Here is a 21,307-nt window from a genome sequence, read left to right as displayed (position 1 = left end):
GTCTAAAGTGTGCCAAAAGCAAGCGCAAAAATAAGAGTAATTGGCAAGTGTTTTCTTTTTTTTTTGGCATTGCATGCAACAGAATAAACTGTGGCAATCAAAAAAACATGCTCAGCTCAGCTTCAGGTCAAAGATCCCAGCGAATCTCTGCATTAGCAGGCAGTAAACAGTAATCAATATTCACAACAACAACGAACGAACGAACGAATTAGACTTTTTTGAACTTTCTTGCCTTTTGAGACTTCTGCCAATTCACACGATGAGATAGACACCACGGCAATAGAATATTAAATTTGTAAATTTAAATACAGTCGATTGAAGCCCAAAGAATACCAAGAAGACCTTACCTGTTTAATGCTTCTACTTCAACCATATGCGGATCGACTTCATCCTTGAACGACTTGAGCTGCTCAATCTGTCGCTTGACGGCATCAATGTCCGAACCCACGGCACCCAGATGTGCGAACTTGTCCTCGGCCTTGGTCAAGAACTTGAGGAGGTTCTGCAGCGTCTCGTGGAACTCCATGGCCTTCTCCATGGCATCGATGAGGTTCTCCTCGCGCTTGGCATACAGCGCGGTGATGTTGTCCCATGCATTGTCCAGGTCCTCGATGTGCTTCTTCACCTCCGGCTTGTCGGGCTCACCGCACATGTTCATCAGGTTGCTGCCGTGGCGACGCACCTGCTCAACCTCCGGTTTGGTCTGATCGATCTCATGACGGATCTCCTGCAGCGCCACCTGCTGCTTCTTGATGTCCTGCGGCTGGGCCGCTGGCGGCTCCTGGCAGGATAGCGTCTCCTCCAGATCCTTGAGCGTCTTCATCACGCTGTTCAGTTGCTTCCAGAAGGGCTCCGCAACGCTGAGGATGTCGTCCAGCGAGCTGCCGCGCTTCTTGGTGGCATTCTGAACATCGTTCCACAGATTGTTCAGCTTCTCCAGCTTGGCCTTGATGTCACGCACAGCGGGATCGGATTTGTTGCCCGCCTTGGCGATCACATCGTTGGCCGCACGCTGCACGGCACTGAAGGCATCTTGACGCTTGTCCAGATCGTCCATTAAGGCGTCATTATCCTCGATCTGCTCGCGAATCTTCTGCGGCAGGGCGGACAGGGGATCCAGTTGATTGACCGAGTCCACGGTGTTGGCCAGAGCACGCAGCATGCCCTCCAGCTTGTCGGAGAACTGGCTGGACTCCTGCAGAGCACTCTCAAGCGCCTGCTGGCGTTCGCGCAGCTCCAAACGGAGGGCGGCATAGCGGGCATTGTCCGTGTCCAGAATCTCGTTGATCTTGGCGCTATCATCATCGGCCACCAGTGAACCCAGGGCCTCTCCCGTCTTGTTCAGCTTGTCCAAAAGAGGTTTGTGCTCCGCAATCGACTGGAGCAGACGCTCGTTCTTGTCCTGCTGCAGGGTGATTTGATCGGGACGCAGGGCAGGCATACTCAGGCGCGAGATCTGCTGCTCCATGTCGTCCAGCCAGGCGGTGAGTCCCTGATGAGAGTCGGCGAAATGCTCGGACAGGGGCAGAGCCTGCTCGAGAACGCCCAGACGTTCGCTGCACAGCTGAGCCACGGTATCGACGATCTCCTTGAGATCATCCAACTTCTCACGAAGCGTGGCCGTATTCTCGCTCTGCGGTGATTCACGCAGCACCTTTTTGGAGGCCGCCGTAACATCACGCACACGTCCCTTCTGGCTGGAAATGTCATCGTTGATCGAACGATGCTCCTGCAACTGGGCACGCACCAATTTGGGCTCCATCGCCGGCAGATCAGCCTCACGCAGAGTTGTATCCATTTCGCGGAACCACTCGAGCAGTTCATCGATGTCACCGGTCACCTCCTTGGCGCGTTGATTGCTCAGGTGCAGACGCTCCGCCTTGCGTTGAATCTGCTCGACAATCGAATCGAAGCGCCGGTTGTCCCGCGTCACAATGCTCTCGATGGTGGCGGCGCCTTCTCCTGGCGACAGCTGACACAGCTGTGGTCCCACCTGGTTGATGCTGTCCAGAATCGGACGCATATCGGCCAGTTCACCCTCCAGACGCAGCACGTCCGCCTGACGAGGCTCACTGGGCGCCAGAGCAGCCTCAGCACTCTGCATCCATTCCACCAAACGGTTGTGGGCTTCATGGAATTGTTGCACCAACGGCAGGGCATTCTGTGCACTCTTCAGCAGATCTCCACCGCGATTGGTCAAGTCGCCATAGCGACGCTGCAGGGAGTCCAACTTATCCTTCAACTGAATAGCCTCATCGTTGGAAATGTGCTTCATCAGCTCGGCTCCGGATTCCACAGTAGATTCCACATTCGAAGCATGACCGGCAATGTTCTCGTTCAGCTCAAGCAGATGATCCATCTGTTCGAGAAGCTTCTCAGCGTACACGGGAACGGACTTGAAGCGCTTCAGCTCCGCCTCCATGCTCTCCATCCAGGCGACGAGATCCTGATAGCTCAAGACCAAGTGACGCAATCCCTGGCGGGATTCGGCGAGCAGAGCTCCGATGTTGTCGCTGGCATCGACCAATCCAGTGTACCTCTCGGTGACACCGCGCACCTTCTCGCCCAGATTCACGGCCTCCTCGTCGCTGACCAAATGCATCAGCTGGGCGGCCACATCGGCGAGATCGGTAAAGTCGGGCTTCTTGCCCAGGATCTCGTCATGCAGGCGATCATGCTCGCGGATACGCTGCTGGATCTTCTCCTCGTCGGTCGGTATCAGTTCCATGGCCTTGACCGATCGCTCCGTATTGTCCAGCCAAATTTCCAGGGGACTGATCTTGTCGTGGAATCGCTTCGCCACCTCCATGGCTTCCTCCAAGTCCAACTCACGTTGCTCGGCTCCGTCGGTCAGCGCATCGAATCGCTTCATCAGATCGTTCAGCTGTTTCTCAATGGAGGCCCGTTCGGCAGGTTCACAGTGATTGGCCACCTCCTTGCCGAGATTGGCCAACGAGCCCATCGAGTTTTGGCGATCCAAAAGCATTTTCTTGAGGAACTTTTGCTCCTGCAGTTGGGCCTTCACCACCTTGTAATCGGAGCTTGGCGGCTTCTGATTGGCCACCATCTCCTCGGTGTCACTGAGCCATTTGGATAGACCAGCCAACGCTTCCTGGAACTTGCCAGATTGCAGCAGGGCCACATCCAAGCGACGATCGCGCTCGTTCATTCGTTCCTTTAGGTCGTTCCAGCGGTCGTTCAGCTTCTCCAGATCCTTCTCAATGGTCGAGGTGGAGACGCCACTGCCGGCCGAGCGCACTAGGTCCCTTCCAGCCACATTGACCTTGTCAACATTGATGGCCAGTGGTTCCACCTTGCGCTCCCTGAAGTTACGGAAGTCCTCCTGCTGGCGGCGAATCTGATCCAGCTCCGAACCCACAGGCTTCATGCGCTTAAACTCATCGCTTACGTCCTGAATGTCGTCCAGAGTCTGCGACTGGTTGTCGTAGAACTCGCGCAGGGCCTTCAAAGTGGCCTGGAGATTCTCCTCATGATCGCGCACTCGGTTATCCAGGCGACCCAGGGTCTTGCGCAGCGTGGAGATTTGCTCACGGGTCTGGGTGGTGTCGGCAGCGAATCCTGCATCAACCAAAACATCGGCGGCGCGTTCGGCATCCTCCAACCGTCCCACCAGACGATCCAACTTGTTCTGGATTTTGCCAACATCGTCCAATTGCACTTGCACAATCTTGATCTCACGACCGGGCGGTGAAAGCTTCTCAATCTCCGTCTCCAGATCATTCAGATCGATGCCCAAACTCTTCATTTGTTCATTGAACTGCGATACAGCAGTGGCTGCAGATTGCAGTTCACCACAGCGATCATCCAGGCGACCCTGCAGCTCAGTCATGCGATCGGCCAGGCCGTCGACTTCGCTGGTCAAATGGTCAGCATCTCCGCCAGCAGCCCTCGCCTCGGCGCTGATGTCCTTGGCCAAAGCCTTGAGCGACTGCAGCGGCTTGCTCAGGTTGGTAAGCTCCTCGCGAATGGCCTTAACGCGCTCCAGGAGCTTGGGATCCTTGGCAGCTCCACCCAGAGCATCGTGCGCCGCAAGGCGATCCTCGCAGCGACCCAACGAATGATCCAGGTTACGCAACTCATCATTGAAGTCACCCAAACGACGCGAGCAGTTCTCAATCTCATGGGCGCGGGCAATCAAATCGTTGTTCAGCCTCTCCCAGCGATCCCGAATGTCCTGCAGCTCCGCCTTGATGGGTTCCTTATCGATGTCACAGCTGGTGAGGAAGGTCTCGCCCAATCCCTTGGTGTTCTCGAACTCACCGGAATGCTTCCAGACCTCGCTACGGAAGGTCTGCAGATCACGCAGACGCGTCTCCAGCTTCGCCTTGGACAGCACGCCGGGCGTGAGATCGGTTAACTTATCCTCAGCGGTTCGCAGCCAGGCCAGGAATGCCTCCGAAGTCTGGGAGTACTTCTTGCAGTGCTCCATGCAAGTCTGCAGTCGTGTGTGACGATCGACCGCCTCGCGGCGCAGTTTCTCCCACTGCTGCTGGATGCGGTCCAAGTCGCGTTTCACTCCACGATCCTGCTGGCGATCGGATAGATCCTTGCCCTTGTTGATCAGCATGATAACCTCGTGCTCACGGGCCATAACCTCACGGTAAATCGGCTCATGAGTGTCGATCTGGTGCTGCAGTGTGGGTTTGTGGGCAGAAACGAGTAGCCTGTCTGTTAGATTGGACAGTTCTCCGCCCAACCAACCCAGAGTCTTGGAGCAATTCTCGGCAAAGTGGCGGCCATCGCGTAGCGAAGCCTCCGTTTCTGCCTTCTTGGTGTCCAGCTTCTTCTGGAGCGCCAAATACTGCTTTTCCAGGGCGGCCACACGAGAGTTGACATCGGCACGCGAGGCGGGATCACCCAGAATGTTGCACAAGGTGGCGGCGGATTGCTCCACATCGGCCAGCAGCGGACGTTGACCCTCCAGCTGACGCTCTAGGTTTTCGATTTTGCGTAGATTCTCCTGGTGATCGCCATCCGTGGGCAGAGCGTCCAAATTGTCGCTGATGTTTTGCAGAGCCTCACGAAGACGATTGACGGCGGCATCAAATTCCTTGGAACTGTCGGCGGCACCGCCCAAACTGTTGGCGCGGTCGTCTAGCTTTCCCACCAGATCCTCCCACTTGCCCAGGATGTCCTTCAGCTTCACTTCAACGGCCTGGGCATCGGGAGTGCCGGCCAGATGGTCGACCACATCGTGTCCCAACTCCTGGAAGTGTTTCAGCTGCGGTTGCTGCGTACGGAACTCCTCGCGCAGCACTTGCACCTGCTGCACCTGGCTCTGAACCATCCGGGGATCGGAGGAGATTGGTCCCAGCACGGTTAGCATGCGCTCCTTGCTGTCCAGCCAGCTCTTCAGGTTGCCATGGGTATCCAAGAAGTCGCGCAGCTTCTCGGCGAAGGCAATACGGTTCTTGCAGATGTCGTTGAGATTCTTCCACTTCTCTTGGATGCTATCGTTCTCCTGGCGCAACTGCTCTGCGCCGGGTACATCGGACTTGCGACGCAGGATGTCCTTCACCTGAGCCTTGGTGGTGTCCAGTAGGCTCTGCTTCTCGTACATGTCCTCCAGGATCTTACGCGCCTGCTTGATGCAGCGCTCGGCCTCGTCCTTGTTGGACACCGACTCCTTGGGCAGTTGGCGCTGAATACGCTCCAGGAACTGAGCCAGTCCCTTGAGGTTCTCGTACTGCTTGCGCAGCTCCTCGTTCAGGTTGTCCAGCTCGTGCTGGCGATCGTTCAGACGGACGCCAATTAGCCCGTAGCGATTGTTGATCTCGCTCAGCTGCTGCTGCACCGGAGACAGTTCAGAGAGCTGGAAACCGTCCTGGGAGGATCTGCGGCTACCGAATCCACTGGAACCAGTCGATAGTGGCGACAGGATGCCTCCCTTGGTGGGGCTGGGGCTTCTGGCGTCTCCGGACATGCGGCGCAGCGGGCTGGCCCGCTTGATCGGACTGTATGTCGAACGTTTGCGGGCAGGACTCTCGGGTCGGATGAGCGCATCGTACTGAGCTCCCACGTCGTTGATCTTGTCAATGGTTGGAGCATAATCGCGGTAATCCTTGCAGATGGGCTTCAGCTCATCGTGCTGCTGCTTAATCCTGTCCAGATCGATGGCCACCGGTGGCAGGCCGTTTACGCGTGCCTCCGTGCTGGCCAGCCAGGAGAGAACCTGATCCTTCAGACCCTCGTAGGCCAGCTGCTGCTCGGCCTTTTGCTTGGACAGCTTGGCGCGCTCATCGATGCTGATGTTAATGTTGCGCCATTGAGATTCCAGGGCCTTGATGCGATCGCGTAGTACTCCGGTGTCGGTGACATCGCGCAGGCTGATCAGATCCTTGCCATTGCGCACACAATCCTCGAACTGCGGTGCCAACTGATCCTTGTCGCGCGACAGCTCGTTCATGCGGCGTGCCAGCTCCTCGGTGGACAGCAGGCTGGTCTCACGGCTATCGAGAGCCTCCTGCAAACTGGCCATGCGCTGCTCCACGGTGCTGATCTCATCCAGATACCTGCTCAGCCGGTTGTAAACGTCGTCCAGGAACTCGCCACGCTTGTTGGCCTTCTCGTAGAGCTTCTCGAACTTCACGGTCACATCGTTTAGATTCGATTCTACCTTCTTGGCAATGCGGGCATTCGAAGCGCTGGCCAACAGATGCTTGGCCGAGATTTGAACGCTATCGATGCTGGCCTGGTGGGACTGAAGATCGGCCAACAGGACCTTGTGCTCGCGTATCTGCTCCTGCAGACGCTCCTTGATGAGCGACGCGGGGCGCAGGTTTAGCTTGAACTTGTCCTCGGCCTGGTTGACCCATCCCACAAGACTGTCCAGAGCATCCTGCACGCCCTGCGATTGCACCAGAGTCTTGTCCAGCGTTTTGCAGTGCTCGCCCAGGTTGTCCAACAGCTGCTGGTAGTTGTTCTTCAGATCGGCAATCGGTAGCTCCAACTGATTGATTTCCATGGGACTCAGTTGACCGCCCAGGCTGCGCAGCAGATTGTCAAGGGCCTGCTGGGCATTGTCCACCAAACGACCGCTGGAGAGCAGTTCGTTGTGCAGAGCCTTGGCCTCGTTCATCTGATCCTGCACTCCCTTCGGGTCGCCGGCAATCGGTTCGGAGATGATGCGCGAAACACGAGGATGCACGCTTCTCAGCCACTCGTTGGCCTTGTCCAGGGCATCCTGGTACTCACGCTGGCGTCCACCCAAGCCGGAGACACGATCCTGCAGAGCGTTGACGCGGTTCAACAGATCCTTGTACTGGGCCGAAACCAGCGACACCTCCTGGCGGATTGGACTTTCGGCACTGGAGAGAGGCTCTACATGCGGCAAGCGTTCAGGCAGAGAAGTACGGAAGTCGTTGAGAATGGCCAAGAACTCCTTGCTCTCGTCCACAAACTTCTGGGCGGCCATTGTAATGAAACGCAGATCGGCCTGGTGGCCAATCACATCGCTCACAAACTCCCGAACCGAATCCGCCTGCGAGGGCAGACGAGTCAAGTCGGACAGCGAGCGCTCCTTGTCCTCCAGAGTGCGACGGGCGACTTGCAGCCAATCGGAAAAGACATCCAATTCGCTGCGCAGCTTTGTCAGCTCATCTCGACCAGCTTCCAGGCGGCGGAGCAAGCGCACAGTGCGATCGTTGACACGATCCACACGGGAACGCAACTCGCGGCCAGAGTTCTCCAAAGTGGTCACTTCAGGGGCAGACAAAACATCGCCGCCGGTTAGCACAATCTGGCGGATTTGCTCCAAACAAGTGGCTACTGGCCGCTGCTGCGACTCGATCTCATCCTTGATTTGCTGTAATACCAAGGATAAAATCATTTTAGATTTTGTAAAGCAAATTAATCTTAACTCCTCACCTTAAGGGCATTTATCTGGTTGCGCAATTCATCGATCTTTTCACGTGGTCCGCCGACACTTGAGATTTTCTGTTCCACAGTGGTGACCCATTTCAATAGATCGTTGACATTCTCTTCGCACATGTTGAACTTCTCGAATACTGCTTGCTATATGGACACATTATGGTTGGGGAGGGCAAAATAATAAAATCATTAGTATACTCGTAGGAATAGATAGAACATCTTAGCTCGATACGGGTCGCTATAAAAGGAGTCATAAAGAGATTTCAAAGATATCGTATATATTTAAATGTCGATAGGTAAATGGAACACAAAATATATATAAAACACAAACATAGCTGGAAAGAACACATTTGTTTGTTGAAGCGACTGCAAGGCAAAGACATAGGGCAAAGCGGTTTTATGGCAAGCATTAAAGTATTGTAGATTATAAAAGCAGTTAACATAAACCAACTTAAAATAATAAAGACATACAAACACCAAGGTTTACTACTTTGGGAAACGAGCACTACTGGGGACTAGCAACTACGAGTTGTTTTACTTTTAGTATGCACTAACTACGGTTTAATGGTTTTGTTTTTGGTTGGTTTTCGTTTTTTCTTTTGGGTTGTTTTTTTATTTTGGTTAGTGTTAATTTTGGTTTGGGTTTATTTTTTCAAATTAAAACTGCAAACGAAATAATGTATAAAAAATATATATATGCTGAAAATAGGTAGAAAATTGGTATTTAAACAAGATGTAAAAAATAATAACTGAAGCCTGGGCTATTGCATTAGGGCTGGAAAAGAAAATGTAACCTTTTTCCAAAACTAAGAGCAAAAGATAGAAACTAGTGATGTAAGGGGTATTCCGGGAATATCCCCTACATTCAGTCAGACCAGTCTGTAACCGCTTTATAGACACAGCTAAAGATTGGTCTGATCCTACATAAAATACTGCCTAGGATAAAATGGGATAAATAGGGAAGAGAAAGAACAGGGAGTTTATGTGTGCAAGTTCGAATGGAAAAAGATTCGTATGCTAGTGTTATAGACAAATCGAGAGAGTATATATAGAGTATTGAATATGGTGTCCTATTGCCGACGTCATTTATGCAGAGGAGTATGAGACATAACGCATTGGTCTTCGGCCTGACAAAGCGCGATCGATGGAGAACGATATTTATGGATGCATGTTTGTTGGATGTGATCTGTGATGTACTGGCTGACTCTGATTGCATTATTGTGGCAGCAGTCGCTTGAGAACTCAAAGCGATCTCAGCGAAAAATACGATATATAGAACATAAAACTGAATGCCATGCGCTGCAATATAAGAGATTTGCAAAATAATAATAAATATGATTTGCAAATTAAAATTGCTGAATATTTTTTTTTTTCATTGTAGAAAGCTCACATCTGGGTTAGTCTGATGATATAGAGTTTAAGATTTAAGTGGAGACAGAGATAGACAGAGAGAGATAGAGAGACAGCGCGCTGATCAAAATGTCTTAACAAAATCGAAATCATATAATCAATATCGATAGTAGAGTATATACCAAACATGCCACGAACAAAGCTTTAAATTTAGAATTAGAGTAATTTTTCTGTAATTTCTTGCAGTAATTCAGTAATTTGTTGCATTCGCAATTTCGGATTTCGGATTCGAGATCGGTGTTGATGGAAATTGAAAGAGTACCACGTCAGGTGTGGTCTGAGACTTACCCTCTGTTCTGCCGGCAGGAGCAGACCCTTCTCGGCGGCCTTCACCAGGTCGATGTTGTTCTTCGGCTCATTGGCGTCGGTCAGGCGGCCGTCGGTGGCATCGATCAGCCCGCTGCTGATGGCAGCCGCCAGTGGTACAATGACCCCAGTGCTGGGGTCACGGACCACCGTCGACGAGGGATCCACCAGACCAGAGCCAATGGCCTCGGCCAGCGTGAACTTGCGCCGCCGGATGATGTCGGGATGCATTTGGAAGGGATCAACTAGGCAGCCATTGGTGGGGTTGTACAGGTTGAAGGTAATGGCTTCTAGCAAACCGAATGAACGCTTGGGCGTGCAGATCAGGCCACTCTCGTAGGCCTCCTGCAGGGTGCAAAGCTTCGAGGTCTGAGTGTTGAGCACATTCGCCTTGTTCGCATCCATCAAGCCCTTTCGGAATGCCTCCGGCAAACGGACCAGCTTGGCCTTGGCCAGATCCTTGACCAGCGCCGAGTCGGGATCCACTACGCCCGCACTGGCGGCATCCTTGAGCGTGTATACCTTGGGCGTCTCGATGACAGTCAGCGAATCGTTTGCGCTGTCATCGCTGGCTACACTCGCTGGCACATAGGTCAGCATTCCGGTCAGCAAGTCCAGACACTTGGACTCGGCCGCCTGATCAAAGGTGATTGGCTCACGTACATAGACGATTAGAGTGGGATCAAAGGCAAAGTAGAGTGCCTTCGGATCAACGAGTGTTCGCTTGGTGGTGTCCACGAGACCGCGTTCCACGGCTACCGAGTACGGCAAGAACTTAAAGCTATCGAAGTCGCGAACAAGAGCGGTCTTGGGATCGATTATGTTGTAACGGATGGCCTCTTCGAGAGACATTTCACGCGGTTTGCTGATCACAACGCTAACGGGCGTTTGACCCAACAATTCGACGCTATCCTGGCGACGCACCACATCATTGCGATCGGTCAGTGGCCGGGTAATAGTCACCAGAATTCCGCGAGAGAGTGCCACGTCGTAGTTATAAGCTGACTTAGATTTCGGATCAAATACCCTGCCCTTGGACACGTCAATATCACCGTTCTCGATGGCCTCAGTTAGCGGCAGCTCTTTACCGGTAAGCTGGTTCTTAAACACAGTCGTCGCGGGATCTATAAAGCCCGAATGAATGGATTCGATAAGGTCGAGATATTCCCCGGTTGTCGGATCACAGAACTTTCCTGTTTCAGCGCGGTAAAGTTGCTGGCGCAGAACGAGTTCAAGGCTGAGAAGGCGACGATTAGAGACAATTAAACCCCTGGCCCTAGCTGCCTGCAGGTCCAACTGTTCGCCAACCAGATTGTAACAACCCCTAGAGTCGTCAATCAACTGCTCCTTGATGGCATTGGCCAGCCGAAGGTACTTGCCAGTCTCGTGGTGTTTGACCAAACTGGAGGATAAGCTAACCACATCCTCCACGCAGGCTTCATTGAGATTAAGCTTGCGATTCGTAACCGGATGCAGAACCTTGCGAGTGGGAACATCATAGAAGCTCATGGATAGTAGTTCGTACAGACCAAAGCCGGCGTTCTCAATGTCCACAATTAGGCCCAGGCTCAATGCCTCGCCCAGAGGGACAAAACTATTGCTTCCCGGTTCCCGGAAGACACCCTCCCTTCTATTGATTATGCCATTGCGACAGGTCTCGCTCAGCGTGAACATCTGCTCCGTCTGCTCATCAAAGTAGCACGGCAGGTGAGGATTAATCACGAAACTGCGCATGCTCTCGAGCAGAGTGATCTGGCGTCCAGTTCTCGGATCGCTCAGCTTGCCGGTCTTGTCGTCGAACAGTCCCTGATGAATTGCTCGCTGAATACTGATGGGCGCATTGACATCCATAAGGATTCCAATATCAAAGGCATGCTTGAGGGTCATGGTCTGGTTGTTATACAGTAGCTTCGAGTTCTGGGCATCAATGATGCCGTTGTCCTTGGCGTGCGTTAGGTTAAGCTGCTTGTAAAGACCCGTCTTGAAGTCCCTGATCTGCACACTATGCTCGTCTAGTAAATTCGTGTTAAGGGCCTCGGCAAAGTTTAGTTTCTCGCCCGACTTGGGATCGACAAAGTGACCATCAACCTCATCGTAAACATTCTTAACCACTGCTTCAATGAGGCGTAGCGGTTTCTTGGCCTCAACTAGAACACCTCGATCAAAAGCTTCCTTGAAGTCAATGAAATTGTCATCGGCATCCCTCACCGTACCCTGTCTACTGTCCACGATTCCCGTCTCGGTGGCCACCCCAAATGGAATGATTTGGCCGGTACCCAAATTGACGACCGTCGAATCGGGATCGAGGATGCCCCTACGAATGGCACGTTCAGTTGTGAGCTTCTCGCGGGTCACCGTGTTGCTGAACTGACCCGTCTTGTGATCGTAAAGACCCCGGTAGACGGCATCCGGCAGGCTGCGCTTGCGCTTGGGCGGAATGAGAATGCGATTTTCGAGGGCTTCGTGGAGGGACAGCTTGGTGGAAGCATACGGATTAATAACATATCCGGCAATCGGATCGAGATAACCCTTGGCTATCGCTTCGGTAATGGAAATAATCGATTCTGTCTTCGGGTCGAGCAGCACCAGCTCCTCGGGATTGATGAGCTTCTGAGCAATGGCGGACTTCAGGTCCAGCTGCTTGTCGTCGATAGTGAACTTGGCTGTCGAAGGATCGTAGAGACCACGCAGCAGACAATCAACCAGGGACAGTGGCTTCTTGGTACTAATAAGATAGCCCTTGACGAAGGCCTCGTCGAGACTGATGTTGGGCGAGCTTAGGGTGCCACGAACCGTGTCCAGAAGACCCACCTTGGCTGCCTCCTTGCCGGGCAAAATCTTGTCGTGATCGGCATCCTTGACCAACGTCGTCTCCAGCTCCACAAAGCCCATTTCAATGGCCTGCTGGAGGAGAATCTCCTCGCCGGTGACGGGATTGAGAACCTTGCCTGTGCTGGGCGTGTAGTATTCACGTTGCAGCAACTCCGGCAGGCTCCAGGTGACACTGTCGGTTTTCAGCAAACGCTGTTGCACACCCACATCGAACGGCACCAGTGTATTGTTCTTGTTGTCTTTGATTTGACCTGTGGCTGGCACCACCAAATCATCTTCGATGGCGCAATCCAGCTTGACTTCCTTCTTGGTGACAGTATCGACAATCAATGAGATCTTCGGGTCCACCAAACCAATTTCAATAGACTTTTGCACATCGACCTGGTTCTGACTTTCGGAGTCGAAGAGTTTGCCCGTCTCGGGGTCGTAGAGACCCTTGCGAACGGCGGCTTCCAGGGAAATAGGTTTGCGCGCACCGGGCACTAGGAAGCCCAACTGGAAGGCCAGCTCCATGGGGATTTCCTTCAGCGTTTGAATGTCTATCACCGTGCCAGCCTGCATGTCTACCACCCCCAACTCAATTGCCATACGCAGTGGAATCACCTCGCCGCTGACTGGGTCGCGCACCGATATCGACTGAATGTCCAGTTTGCCACTGTTGATGGCCTCAACAATGGAGCAAACCCGACCATCGTCAAGCACTACCTGTCCGGTCTGTGTGTCTATGGTTACGTTCTCAATGCCCGATGGTCGCTGTTCCTCGGGTTCTGCACGGATTATCCATTGCCGAGCAATGCATTCAAAGAATGGAATTTTCTTGCCTGTCTTGGGATCCACCATATGACCGGTGTGCCTGTCTAGAAGTGGACGTTCCAATGCTGCTGTAAGATTCTCGTATTTGCCGGTACTAAAGTTCTTAACCAAAATGGTCTCAGGGTTAAAGACATTCATCTCGAATACTAGCGCATGGAAGGAGATCTTCTGGCCAGTGCTGGGATCAATGAAGTACTGATTCTCGGTATCGTAGATGTTAAGGGCGTCCAGACTCTCGGGCGTCAGTTCGGTGTCGGCGTCCACCAGGTAAGAGACCTGTTGCAGCACAATCAGTTTGTCGTCTATTATCTGGACCTCGTCTAATGGACTCAGCTGCTCCTCCTTGAGCAGCGTGGAAACTGTCTGAGATTGCTGTTCTCCGTCTACTATCACTTGACACTCATCGGGGCTAATTAGTTTTTGGGAAATGGCATCGCCAATGGCCAGTGTTCTGGGCACTTCTCGTTTGATGGTGGTTTCTACCACTTCAGCCGGCAATTCTACGACGTCGCGTGCCTCATCTTCGGGAGTGCCCTCAACTGTTGATGACGATGTTGTGGTGGTAGTTGTGGTGGTGACCTTCGTGATTAATGTGGAAGTGCTGGTGGAGATTTCCTCCGTTGGCAGTTCTTCCACCGTCTGGGTCACCACTTGAGTTGTGGATTGTTCTGGCTTGAGTGTTTTTTCTGTCGTAAGGGCATCTACCAAAGCCTTGCCAGCAAGAACGGGTGCTCCCACAATTGCAAGAGCTCCCAACTTGGCAGCGTCCTTAACATTCTGCAATATGTTGCTGCCACTATCTGACGATGTTTTTGGGCCCTTCTCCTTCTCAATGAAATCAACCACTGATTGATGCTTATCGGAAACAGGCTGAGGTGGAACAATACGTTCAAGATCACCTGGGAGTTGTGGTTTCTCTTCAGTGATAATAGTTGTCTCTGTAATCACTTCTTTAGTTGTCTGAGATGTCTCAATAGGTTGAGCTGGAATAGATTGTATTGACTCCTGATCGGGCGATGTAGTGACTGGACTTTCTTCTGGCTTACTTTCATCACTGATAGTTTTCTGGGGAGCCTCAGTTGGTTTAGATGGGATAGGTTGAACATGCTCTTCTACAGGCGTTTCTATAGGCAGACCCTCCTCACTGCTTGAGGTTGTTGTGGTGGTTGTAATAGTCGTTGTTGTTACTGTAGATTCAGTGATAGTTGGCTCTTCGATAATGACAGTTTTTTCTTCATGCACTATTGTACTGGTGTGTTCAGGCCTAGAGGAATCATCGCCGATCTCACTTGGCTCATCCACTTTAGTGGGCTCTTGGACGGTTGGTTCCTTAACTTGCTCAACAATCTTTTCAGGCTTGCTAGTCACAGTACCTTCTTCGATCGTTGGTTGCTGTTCAATAGTTTTCACAGTTGTTGTAATAGTTGTTATAGTTTGAGAACTTGAAATAGGTTCAATTTCGGTCTCTGTGATCGTGGTATCTGTGACTTGATCAACAAATGGAGCAAGAGGTGCTGTGAAGGGCGGCTCGATCTCTGGATTCTCTTCCTTTTTACCAGTTCTTGGTTTGGGTTCTGGCTTTGTAGAGGGTTCAGGCTCTATTTCAGTAGTCGGTGCATGAGAAGTTTCCTTTTCTGCAATTTGTGCTGGCTCCGGAGTTTTCTCCTTTTTAACTGGCTCGGATGTCGAGTCCTTTTTAACTGCATTTGAGGGCACTTCTTTTTGTGCTGGTTCGGTAGTTCGATCCAATTCTTTCGGTTCCTTTGTTTTCTCTTCAGGAGTTAATTCTGTTGGAGATGATTTTTCTGGCACAGAAACTGTACCCTCAGTTGTCACTGTGGTAATAGTTTCAGTTACTTTAGAAACATGTGTTTTATCATCTGTCACCTGCTCAGGTTTCTCGGTAACCACATCTACGATTGGACTCTCCTCAACAGCTATGCTCGTCGTTACATCTTCCACAACAACTGGCTCTTGATCTTCTCTTTCTGATGTTGTCTTTGAGGTAGTTACGGTTGTTACTGTTGTGGTGGTCAGTGTGGTTGTTGATTCCACTGCCAAAGGCCCCACTTCTTCAATGGGCTTCTCCTGCTGTTTTTCATTGGCTATGAAGTTGGCAGTTGTGGAGCTGATAAAGTTCTCCGTTTCGTTGAGGAGATTATCCACCTCACTTGGCACTTGTTGCGGCTGTGGCACATTGCGGCGCTCCTGATCAATAAAGCTGCTCTGAGGTTGCTCTGGTTTTACTGTGGTCTTGGCATCTTCCGTGGGAGATTTCACAGACTTGATGAGACTTTTAACGCCACTCACGATGGCTCCGCCGGCCAAAACAGGGGCTGCGATCACGCCCAGTGCCCCCAGTTTGGCGGCGTCCTTCACATTTTGCAAAGCCTTGCTTCCCTTCTTGTCGGTTTCACTCGAAGTTGGAATCGGTGTTTCCTTGGTGGATTGCGTTGTGCTGACTACTTGCAGTTCTTGTTTCCGTGTGTCCGAACCTACCACCACTGTTTGGGTGCGCTCCTCCACTACCACAGTTTGATCGCTGTTGGTGACTAGGGCAGCAACTGATTCCGGACTTTCTCCCGCCGCAGCCTTGGTCTCCCGAGTTGTGGATTCTTCACGCAGGATTCCAAGCTCCTTAGCCTCCTCCAAGCTGCATACTTCGCCGGTGCTAACGTTCTGCACTTCGTTGTTAGAAATGAGAACGTAACCCTGCATCAGCTCAATGGTTTTGGTGGTCACCGTGTGCACGGCACGCACTGTCTCCATTATTTCCGTTTTGGCAATGGGTTTCTGGGTAACCACAAAATCGGAGAGATTCTTAACCACCAAAACACCATTTTCCATGGCTTGTCGCAGAGGTACACCTTCCCCTGTGGACGGAACCGTCAGCGTTTGCGCAGCCACATCGATGAGATCTCGTTCCATGGCGGTTACCACCTCGATAGCATCTGGCTTGGGGGAGTAGGGAATCGACATGATGAAGTTCTCCTCGATGGCCTGCTTGATGGGAAGTGCTTTTCTCGTACTTGGGTGCAGTACCACACGCTTCGACGGTTCCACGAGGCTCTTTTCCACTGCCACTGGGAATATCATACCCACCGGCGGAATTTCCACCTTGGATTTCTGCTGATCGTAGCTTGGATCGAAAAGGCTAGCTTCAATGGCTTCGGTAATGTTAAGGGTTTTATTCTTATAGCTGAATGTGGAATCATCAGCGTTGACAATGCCCTTTGTGATCGCCTCCTCCAGGGTGCACTTCTCAGGCTTATGCAGTTTAGAATGCGGATCCAAAACCTCGCACACTATCGCCTCAGGGATGCTCAGCGGATAACCGCTCTCCGGATGGACAATAGTCTGTGTTTGCGGATCAATTAATCCCTGCGCTGCCAGCCGTGGCACTGATAAGCTCTTGGCCAACGGCATGAGAATGTGGTTGGTCTGTTCGGGATCGATAATCTTTTGTTCCACCGCTTGCCTGAAATTAAGCACTCGATTGCTTTGAGGATCAATGATCTGGCCACGACGTCCATCGATTAGTCCAGTGTTTAGAGCCTCACTTATGTTAACCACCTCACCTTTGGGATTGGTGAAGTTGCTCGTGTTTTCGAGTATCTCACAGGTCTCCTCATCGATGATTCCCTTGCGCAGAGCATCCTTAGGCTTCAGAATGACCTTGCGCATTCTCTGCAACACTACCACCTTCTCCTCAATTTTGGACGGTTCACTATCAAAGGATCGTCCGCGATGCAGTTGATCACGAGAGACAATACCTCTTTCGTAGGCCACCTCTACTGGTATTTGCTCACCAGTTCGCGGATCGGTGACGAAGCGAACGGTTCTTAGAGCTCCTTCGGCTGCAACCAATGGGGCACCCACCACACTCAACAGACCCAACTTGGTGGCTGTGATCAGATCCACAGGTTGTCCCTCCGAATCAAGTATAGTGGCGGTTTTGGGATCGTAAATAGAACGAGCTATCGCCTCAGTCACGGAAATGGTTTGCTTGGTTGTAGGATCCACAATCTTGATCAGCTGATCGTCAATCAGTCCTTGTCGGGCGGCATCGAAAATGTTTTCAGTCTCACCGGTCTGCGTGAAGATCACCAGCGCTGTAGACGGATCATAGATGGCGCCCGGGGCAATTTGTAGTGGCTCCGGAGAGGCGAGCTCTCGTTGGCAGGTGAGAACTTCTACAAACTTGGGCGGGGCATCCTTGAGGGGTGTGGAGACCTCCAGCACATCCGGAATATTGTTAACCCTAGTTATGCGAAGAATGGTCTTTTTGTTTGCACCTCTCGTGGCTGGAACGGTTTCCAGGATGATCTTAGTCTCGTCAATGGCACTGCGCATGCCCTGCACTTGCTTCCTGCTGTTGGTATAGTTGCCATAACTGTCCAGAATATCACGTTCGAAGGCTGACTGCACTGAAATCTTGTCGCCAGTGCTGGGATCAATTACCGAAACCGATAGATTGTTTATGATCTGCTTGTTGATGCACTCCTCAAAGTTGACCAAGCGATCTGTGCCCTGCACATGGAATACTCCCGAATCCGGGTTGAACAACCGCTGTTCGATGGCGTCCTTCAGGCGCCAACCTCCTGGAGGCAGCTCCATGATCTGCCGCTCCGTCACATTTTGTTCGATATAGCTGCTCTTCTCCATATTTATAAATTCGGAAACCACGCGCTGTGGCTTTACTAGCTCCTGGGAAATGGGAATCTCCACCGACTTCTCCACATACTTGGTGTGCTGTGTGTTTAGCTTGATGGGCTCCGCCTCTGGTATTATCTGCTTGGTCACAATGGTGATCGTGGACTTGGTTTTCTTCCTGTTAGTTGGCTCTGGTACCGTTTGGTTGCTGTCGGGAACTAACAGACCGTAGTTAAGGGCCTGCTGCACCGAGTAAATATTGCCCGTTTTGGGATCTTTAAAGAGCTGTCTTTCCTCGTCAATGAAACCCTGACGCACTGCCTCCGTGAAGGTGAGCAGCACAGTGTCGCCCGGCTCCTGGGAACCGGCCCTGATTGTCACATAACGATTAATCGTCCGCGTCACCGTCTCCGTGGTCAATGTGATGTTGAGCAAACTGCTCAAAAGAAGAGCACCCTCTGGAGTGATAAACTTTCGCTCGATGGCGGTATCCAGGGGCACTGTCTCCCCAGTCTTGGGATCCAACAGATATCCCGTCTTCGGGTCAATCAGATTGTGATAGACCAAATCAAAGACACTAAGCTCCTTGCCACTGGCATTTTGAACCCCGATGCCGCGGCTGAACATCTCGTAGACCTCTTGGCGCACAAGTCCCTCACTTACGGCCACCTCTAGTGGAACCAGACTATCCCTACCCGTCTCTAAGGCAAAGCCCGTACTCTTGCGACGCAAAAGGTCGCGCGACAGGGCCACATTAAAGCTAACATAGTCATTGCTTCTCAGATCCTTGAACCCGTCAATATCAAAGATCGATCGCTGCGCCACTGAACTGATGAGACCGCGTTCAACCGCCTCTGGAATGCTGATCAACTCTCCGGTCATGAAATCGCGGTACTTGCACTCCGCCGGCAGCACGATGCCGTCGGCAATGGCCTCCTGAAGGGTGACCAATTCACCCTTACGCTTGGTGATGCACTTGAGCAAATTACCGTCCAGCACACCGGCCTCGATGGCCTGCATGATGCTCAGCTTTTCGCGGCGCATGGGACTCGTGATCTGGGCCTGTTTGTCGAGCAGGTTCAGGTCGCAGATGTCCTTCAGCGTGTACGGTTTCACGATCAACTGACGGTTGCGCGCCTCCGCGAAGGTGAGCTTCTCCTTGGTCACCTCGTTGACGTACCGACCCGTTTTGGCATTCAGAACGCCCGACTGCAGTGCCTCCTGCAGCGTGATCTTCGTATCGCGTTTCGCGTCCACCACTTCGCGAACACTCGCGTCAATTAGCTGGTTGGCAATGGCCGAGTCCAAACGGAACTTGTCGCCGGAGTTGCGATCCGCTATCCAGCCGGCGCCATCGACCAGGCCATGCGCAATCGCATCGCTCAGGCACAGCGCATTCGACTTGATTGTCACCGACTCGTGCCGGATGAGGTAGCCGCGCTCGTAGGCCTCCGCCAGGCTGATCGTCTGGCCCGATTTGACGCGATACAGGCCCGTCTTGGTGTCCACACTCCCCGCGGTAATGGCGTCGGCAATGTTGCGCGGATTCTCGGGAGAACCCAGCTCCCCTGATGCCGTCTGCTCTACGGTGACCGTGCTGTTTACCTTGATCCGCTTCTCGGCCGTCTCGTAACCGGATTCCGCTTCGCTAATCTCGCGCTGAATAACCTCCAGGAGCGACAGCTCCCGTCCGCTGGCATCTCGCCCGGCTCCGGGCTTCAGCAATTGCCCGGCCAGCTGCGCATCAATCAGTCCCTGGTCGGCAGCTTGTTCCAGTGTGATGCGGCGGTCAGCCACCAACATCTCGCCGGTGCGCACGTCCAGGATGCGTAGCTGGATTGCCTCGCCGATGGTGAGAACGCGTCCCGTACGCGGATCGCGAATTCCAGCTATATCCAGCACGGAATGGCCACCCAGCTGTTGGGAGCGCTTGAGCGTACGGATTTCGTTGAACTGGATTTGAGACTGGGGCGGGTTAACCTGCTCATTAGCTGCATCCAAGCCATCGCTACTGTATACGCTCTTCGTAGAGCTTTTCGTTGTCTTCGTTGAGCTGAATCTGCAAGGTAGGGTTTAGAAATTCATTAGAAAGCACTCTTAATTTGCAAGTTAAGTTATTTGCAAGTTCTATTTAAATTATTCATAATGAAACAAATTCAAAAAGTAACAAAGAATTTTTATGACCTTGATAAGAAAAAATCTGATAAAATGAAGAAATTAAATGAGTTTCTCCGGAATAGTTGTTCTTTCTTTTGGATATAATTTAAACCACAAGTAATTCGAATGAAACCGTTGACTCACAAGTGTTTTTTTTATTTTGAAGTGTATTTCCGAAAAAAAACATTTAAATTATTTGAATGATTTAAATTCTGATATCTTTATTATTCAGACTACATTTTATTATGATTAAGAGTTCTGAAGAATGGGATATCGAAATATAAAGTTTATTTCAAATACTCACTGTGTGGTGCTGTAGGTGGTGGTGTAGAGATCTTCCGGGCGCGCAGCGTAGCCATCGCCAGTTGGCACGCTGCCCGCACTGAAGTCAACCCTAAAGGTCTTGAGCGGTTTCTGTAGACTCTCAGCGTATTGCTAAATGCCAAATGAAAGCGATTTCGGTTAGTAAAAGTTAACAACTGTGGACGCAAATTAAATGTAAATCGTTGGAGGCTTTGCGAGGGCGGCAGCAGGGAGGAGAAGGAGGAGGGGGGATAGATGGAGTATTACCTGAAACTCGAACGCAAAGTCGTAGTCACTTTCCTCTGCCACATGGACAGTCGTGGTTTGGGTTTTGGTTTTGGATTTGGTCGCCTTGCGACCCGATCTATGCTGAGGCATGTCTAAGGCTTTCGTTTGGTTCAGTTCGACAAAGTCATAGTCAGCAATTGGGGTTTGTTTCGTTGGCTTAGGGGCTTCTTGAATACACTGCGCGAGATTTAATTGTGACAAAAGCAATTAGAGATTTACGAGTTACGATTCTTAGATAGACGCGTCACTTTGAAGGTGCCCGTGGTGTCTCAAACTTGTGTGGAATGTTTATGGCATGCGTGAGAGTGATTTGATATGGCCGCGAGATAAAGTCACCGGCGATAAAGCAACTAAAAATAGGTAGAAAAGTGTTTTAAAGCTATAAAACAACTTTTCACGGTAGTCTTCGCTGGACTTTAAGTGTCCATCGGCCCTTAAGACTTTACTCTACTGCTCTTTTTGTTGATTCACTTAATCCATTCACTGGATTCGTTTCTCTGACCCACACACAGGGATACATTTTTATCAGCCCCGCACCGAAGCACACAAATCACACGAAACACATATAGTGAAGTAAAAAAATAAAAATAAATAAGCGCACACAAAAAGCAAAACCCAAAGCCTTCATGAAAATAGAAATGACGCTATATAGGGA

At 51.5% G+C, this 21,307-nt stretch overlaps 1 protein-coding gene across 45 annotated transcripts in view; it reads right to left on the bottom strand.

Moving 5' to 3' along the window:
• shot (dystonin-like protein short stop) overlaps positions 1 to 21,307 on the bottom strand; it is an 84,802-nt gene that overhangs the window by 10,193 nt on the left and 53,302 nt on the right. For 20 of the 45 annotated variants that reach the window (XR_011417842.1, XM_070212747.1, XM_070212748.1 and 17 more), the window contains 4 exons: positions 20,366 to 20,496; positions 9,589 to 19,963; positions 7,888 to 8,034; positions 348 to 7,825 (listed from right to left, as the gene is read on the bottom strand). Coding sequence is in view for 44 of the 45 variants with exons in the window: in XM_070212747.1 (XP_070068848.1) it covers positions 348 to 7,825; positions 7,888 to 8,034; positions 9,589 to 19,963; positions 20,366 to 20,496 (18,131 nt within the window). In the remaining variant the exon portion in view is untranslated. Of the gene's footprint in view, positions 1 to 347; positions 7,826 to 7,887; positions 8,035 to 9,588; positions 19,964 to 20,365; positions 20,497 to 20,631; positions 20,830 to 21,307 lie in introns of all 45 variants that reach the window. The other 25 variants (XM_070212762.1, XM_070212761.1, XM_070212764.1 and 22 more) reach the window with 4 other exon arrangements.

Source organism: Drosophila takahashii, chromosome 2R (assembly GCF_030179915.1).
Source record: "Drosophila takahashii strain IR98-3 E-12201 chromosome 2R, DtakHiC1v2, whole genome shotgun sequence".
NCBI lineage: Eukaryota > Metazoa > Arthropoda > Insecta > Diptera > Drosophilidae > Drosophila > Drosophila takahashii.
This window is presented reverse-complemented; position numbering and strand designations above follow the sequence as displayed.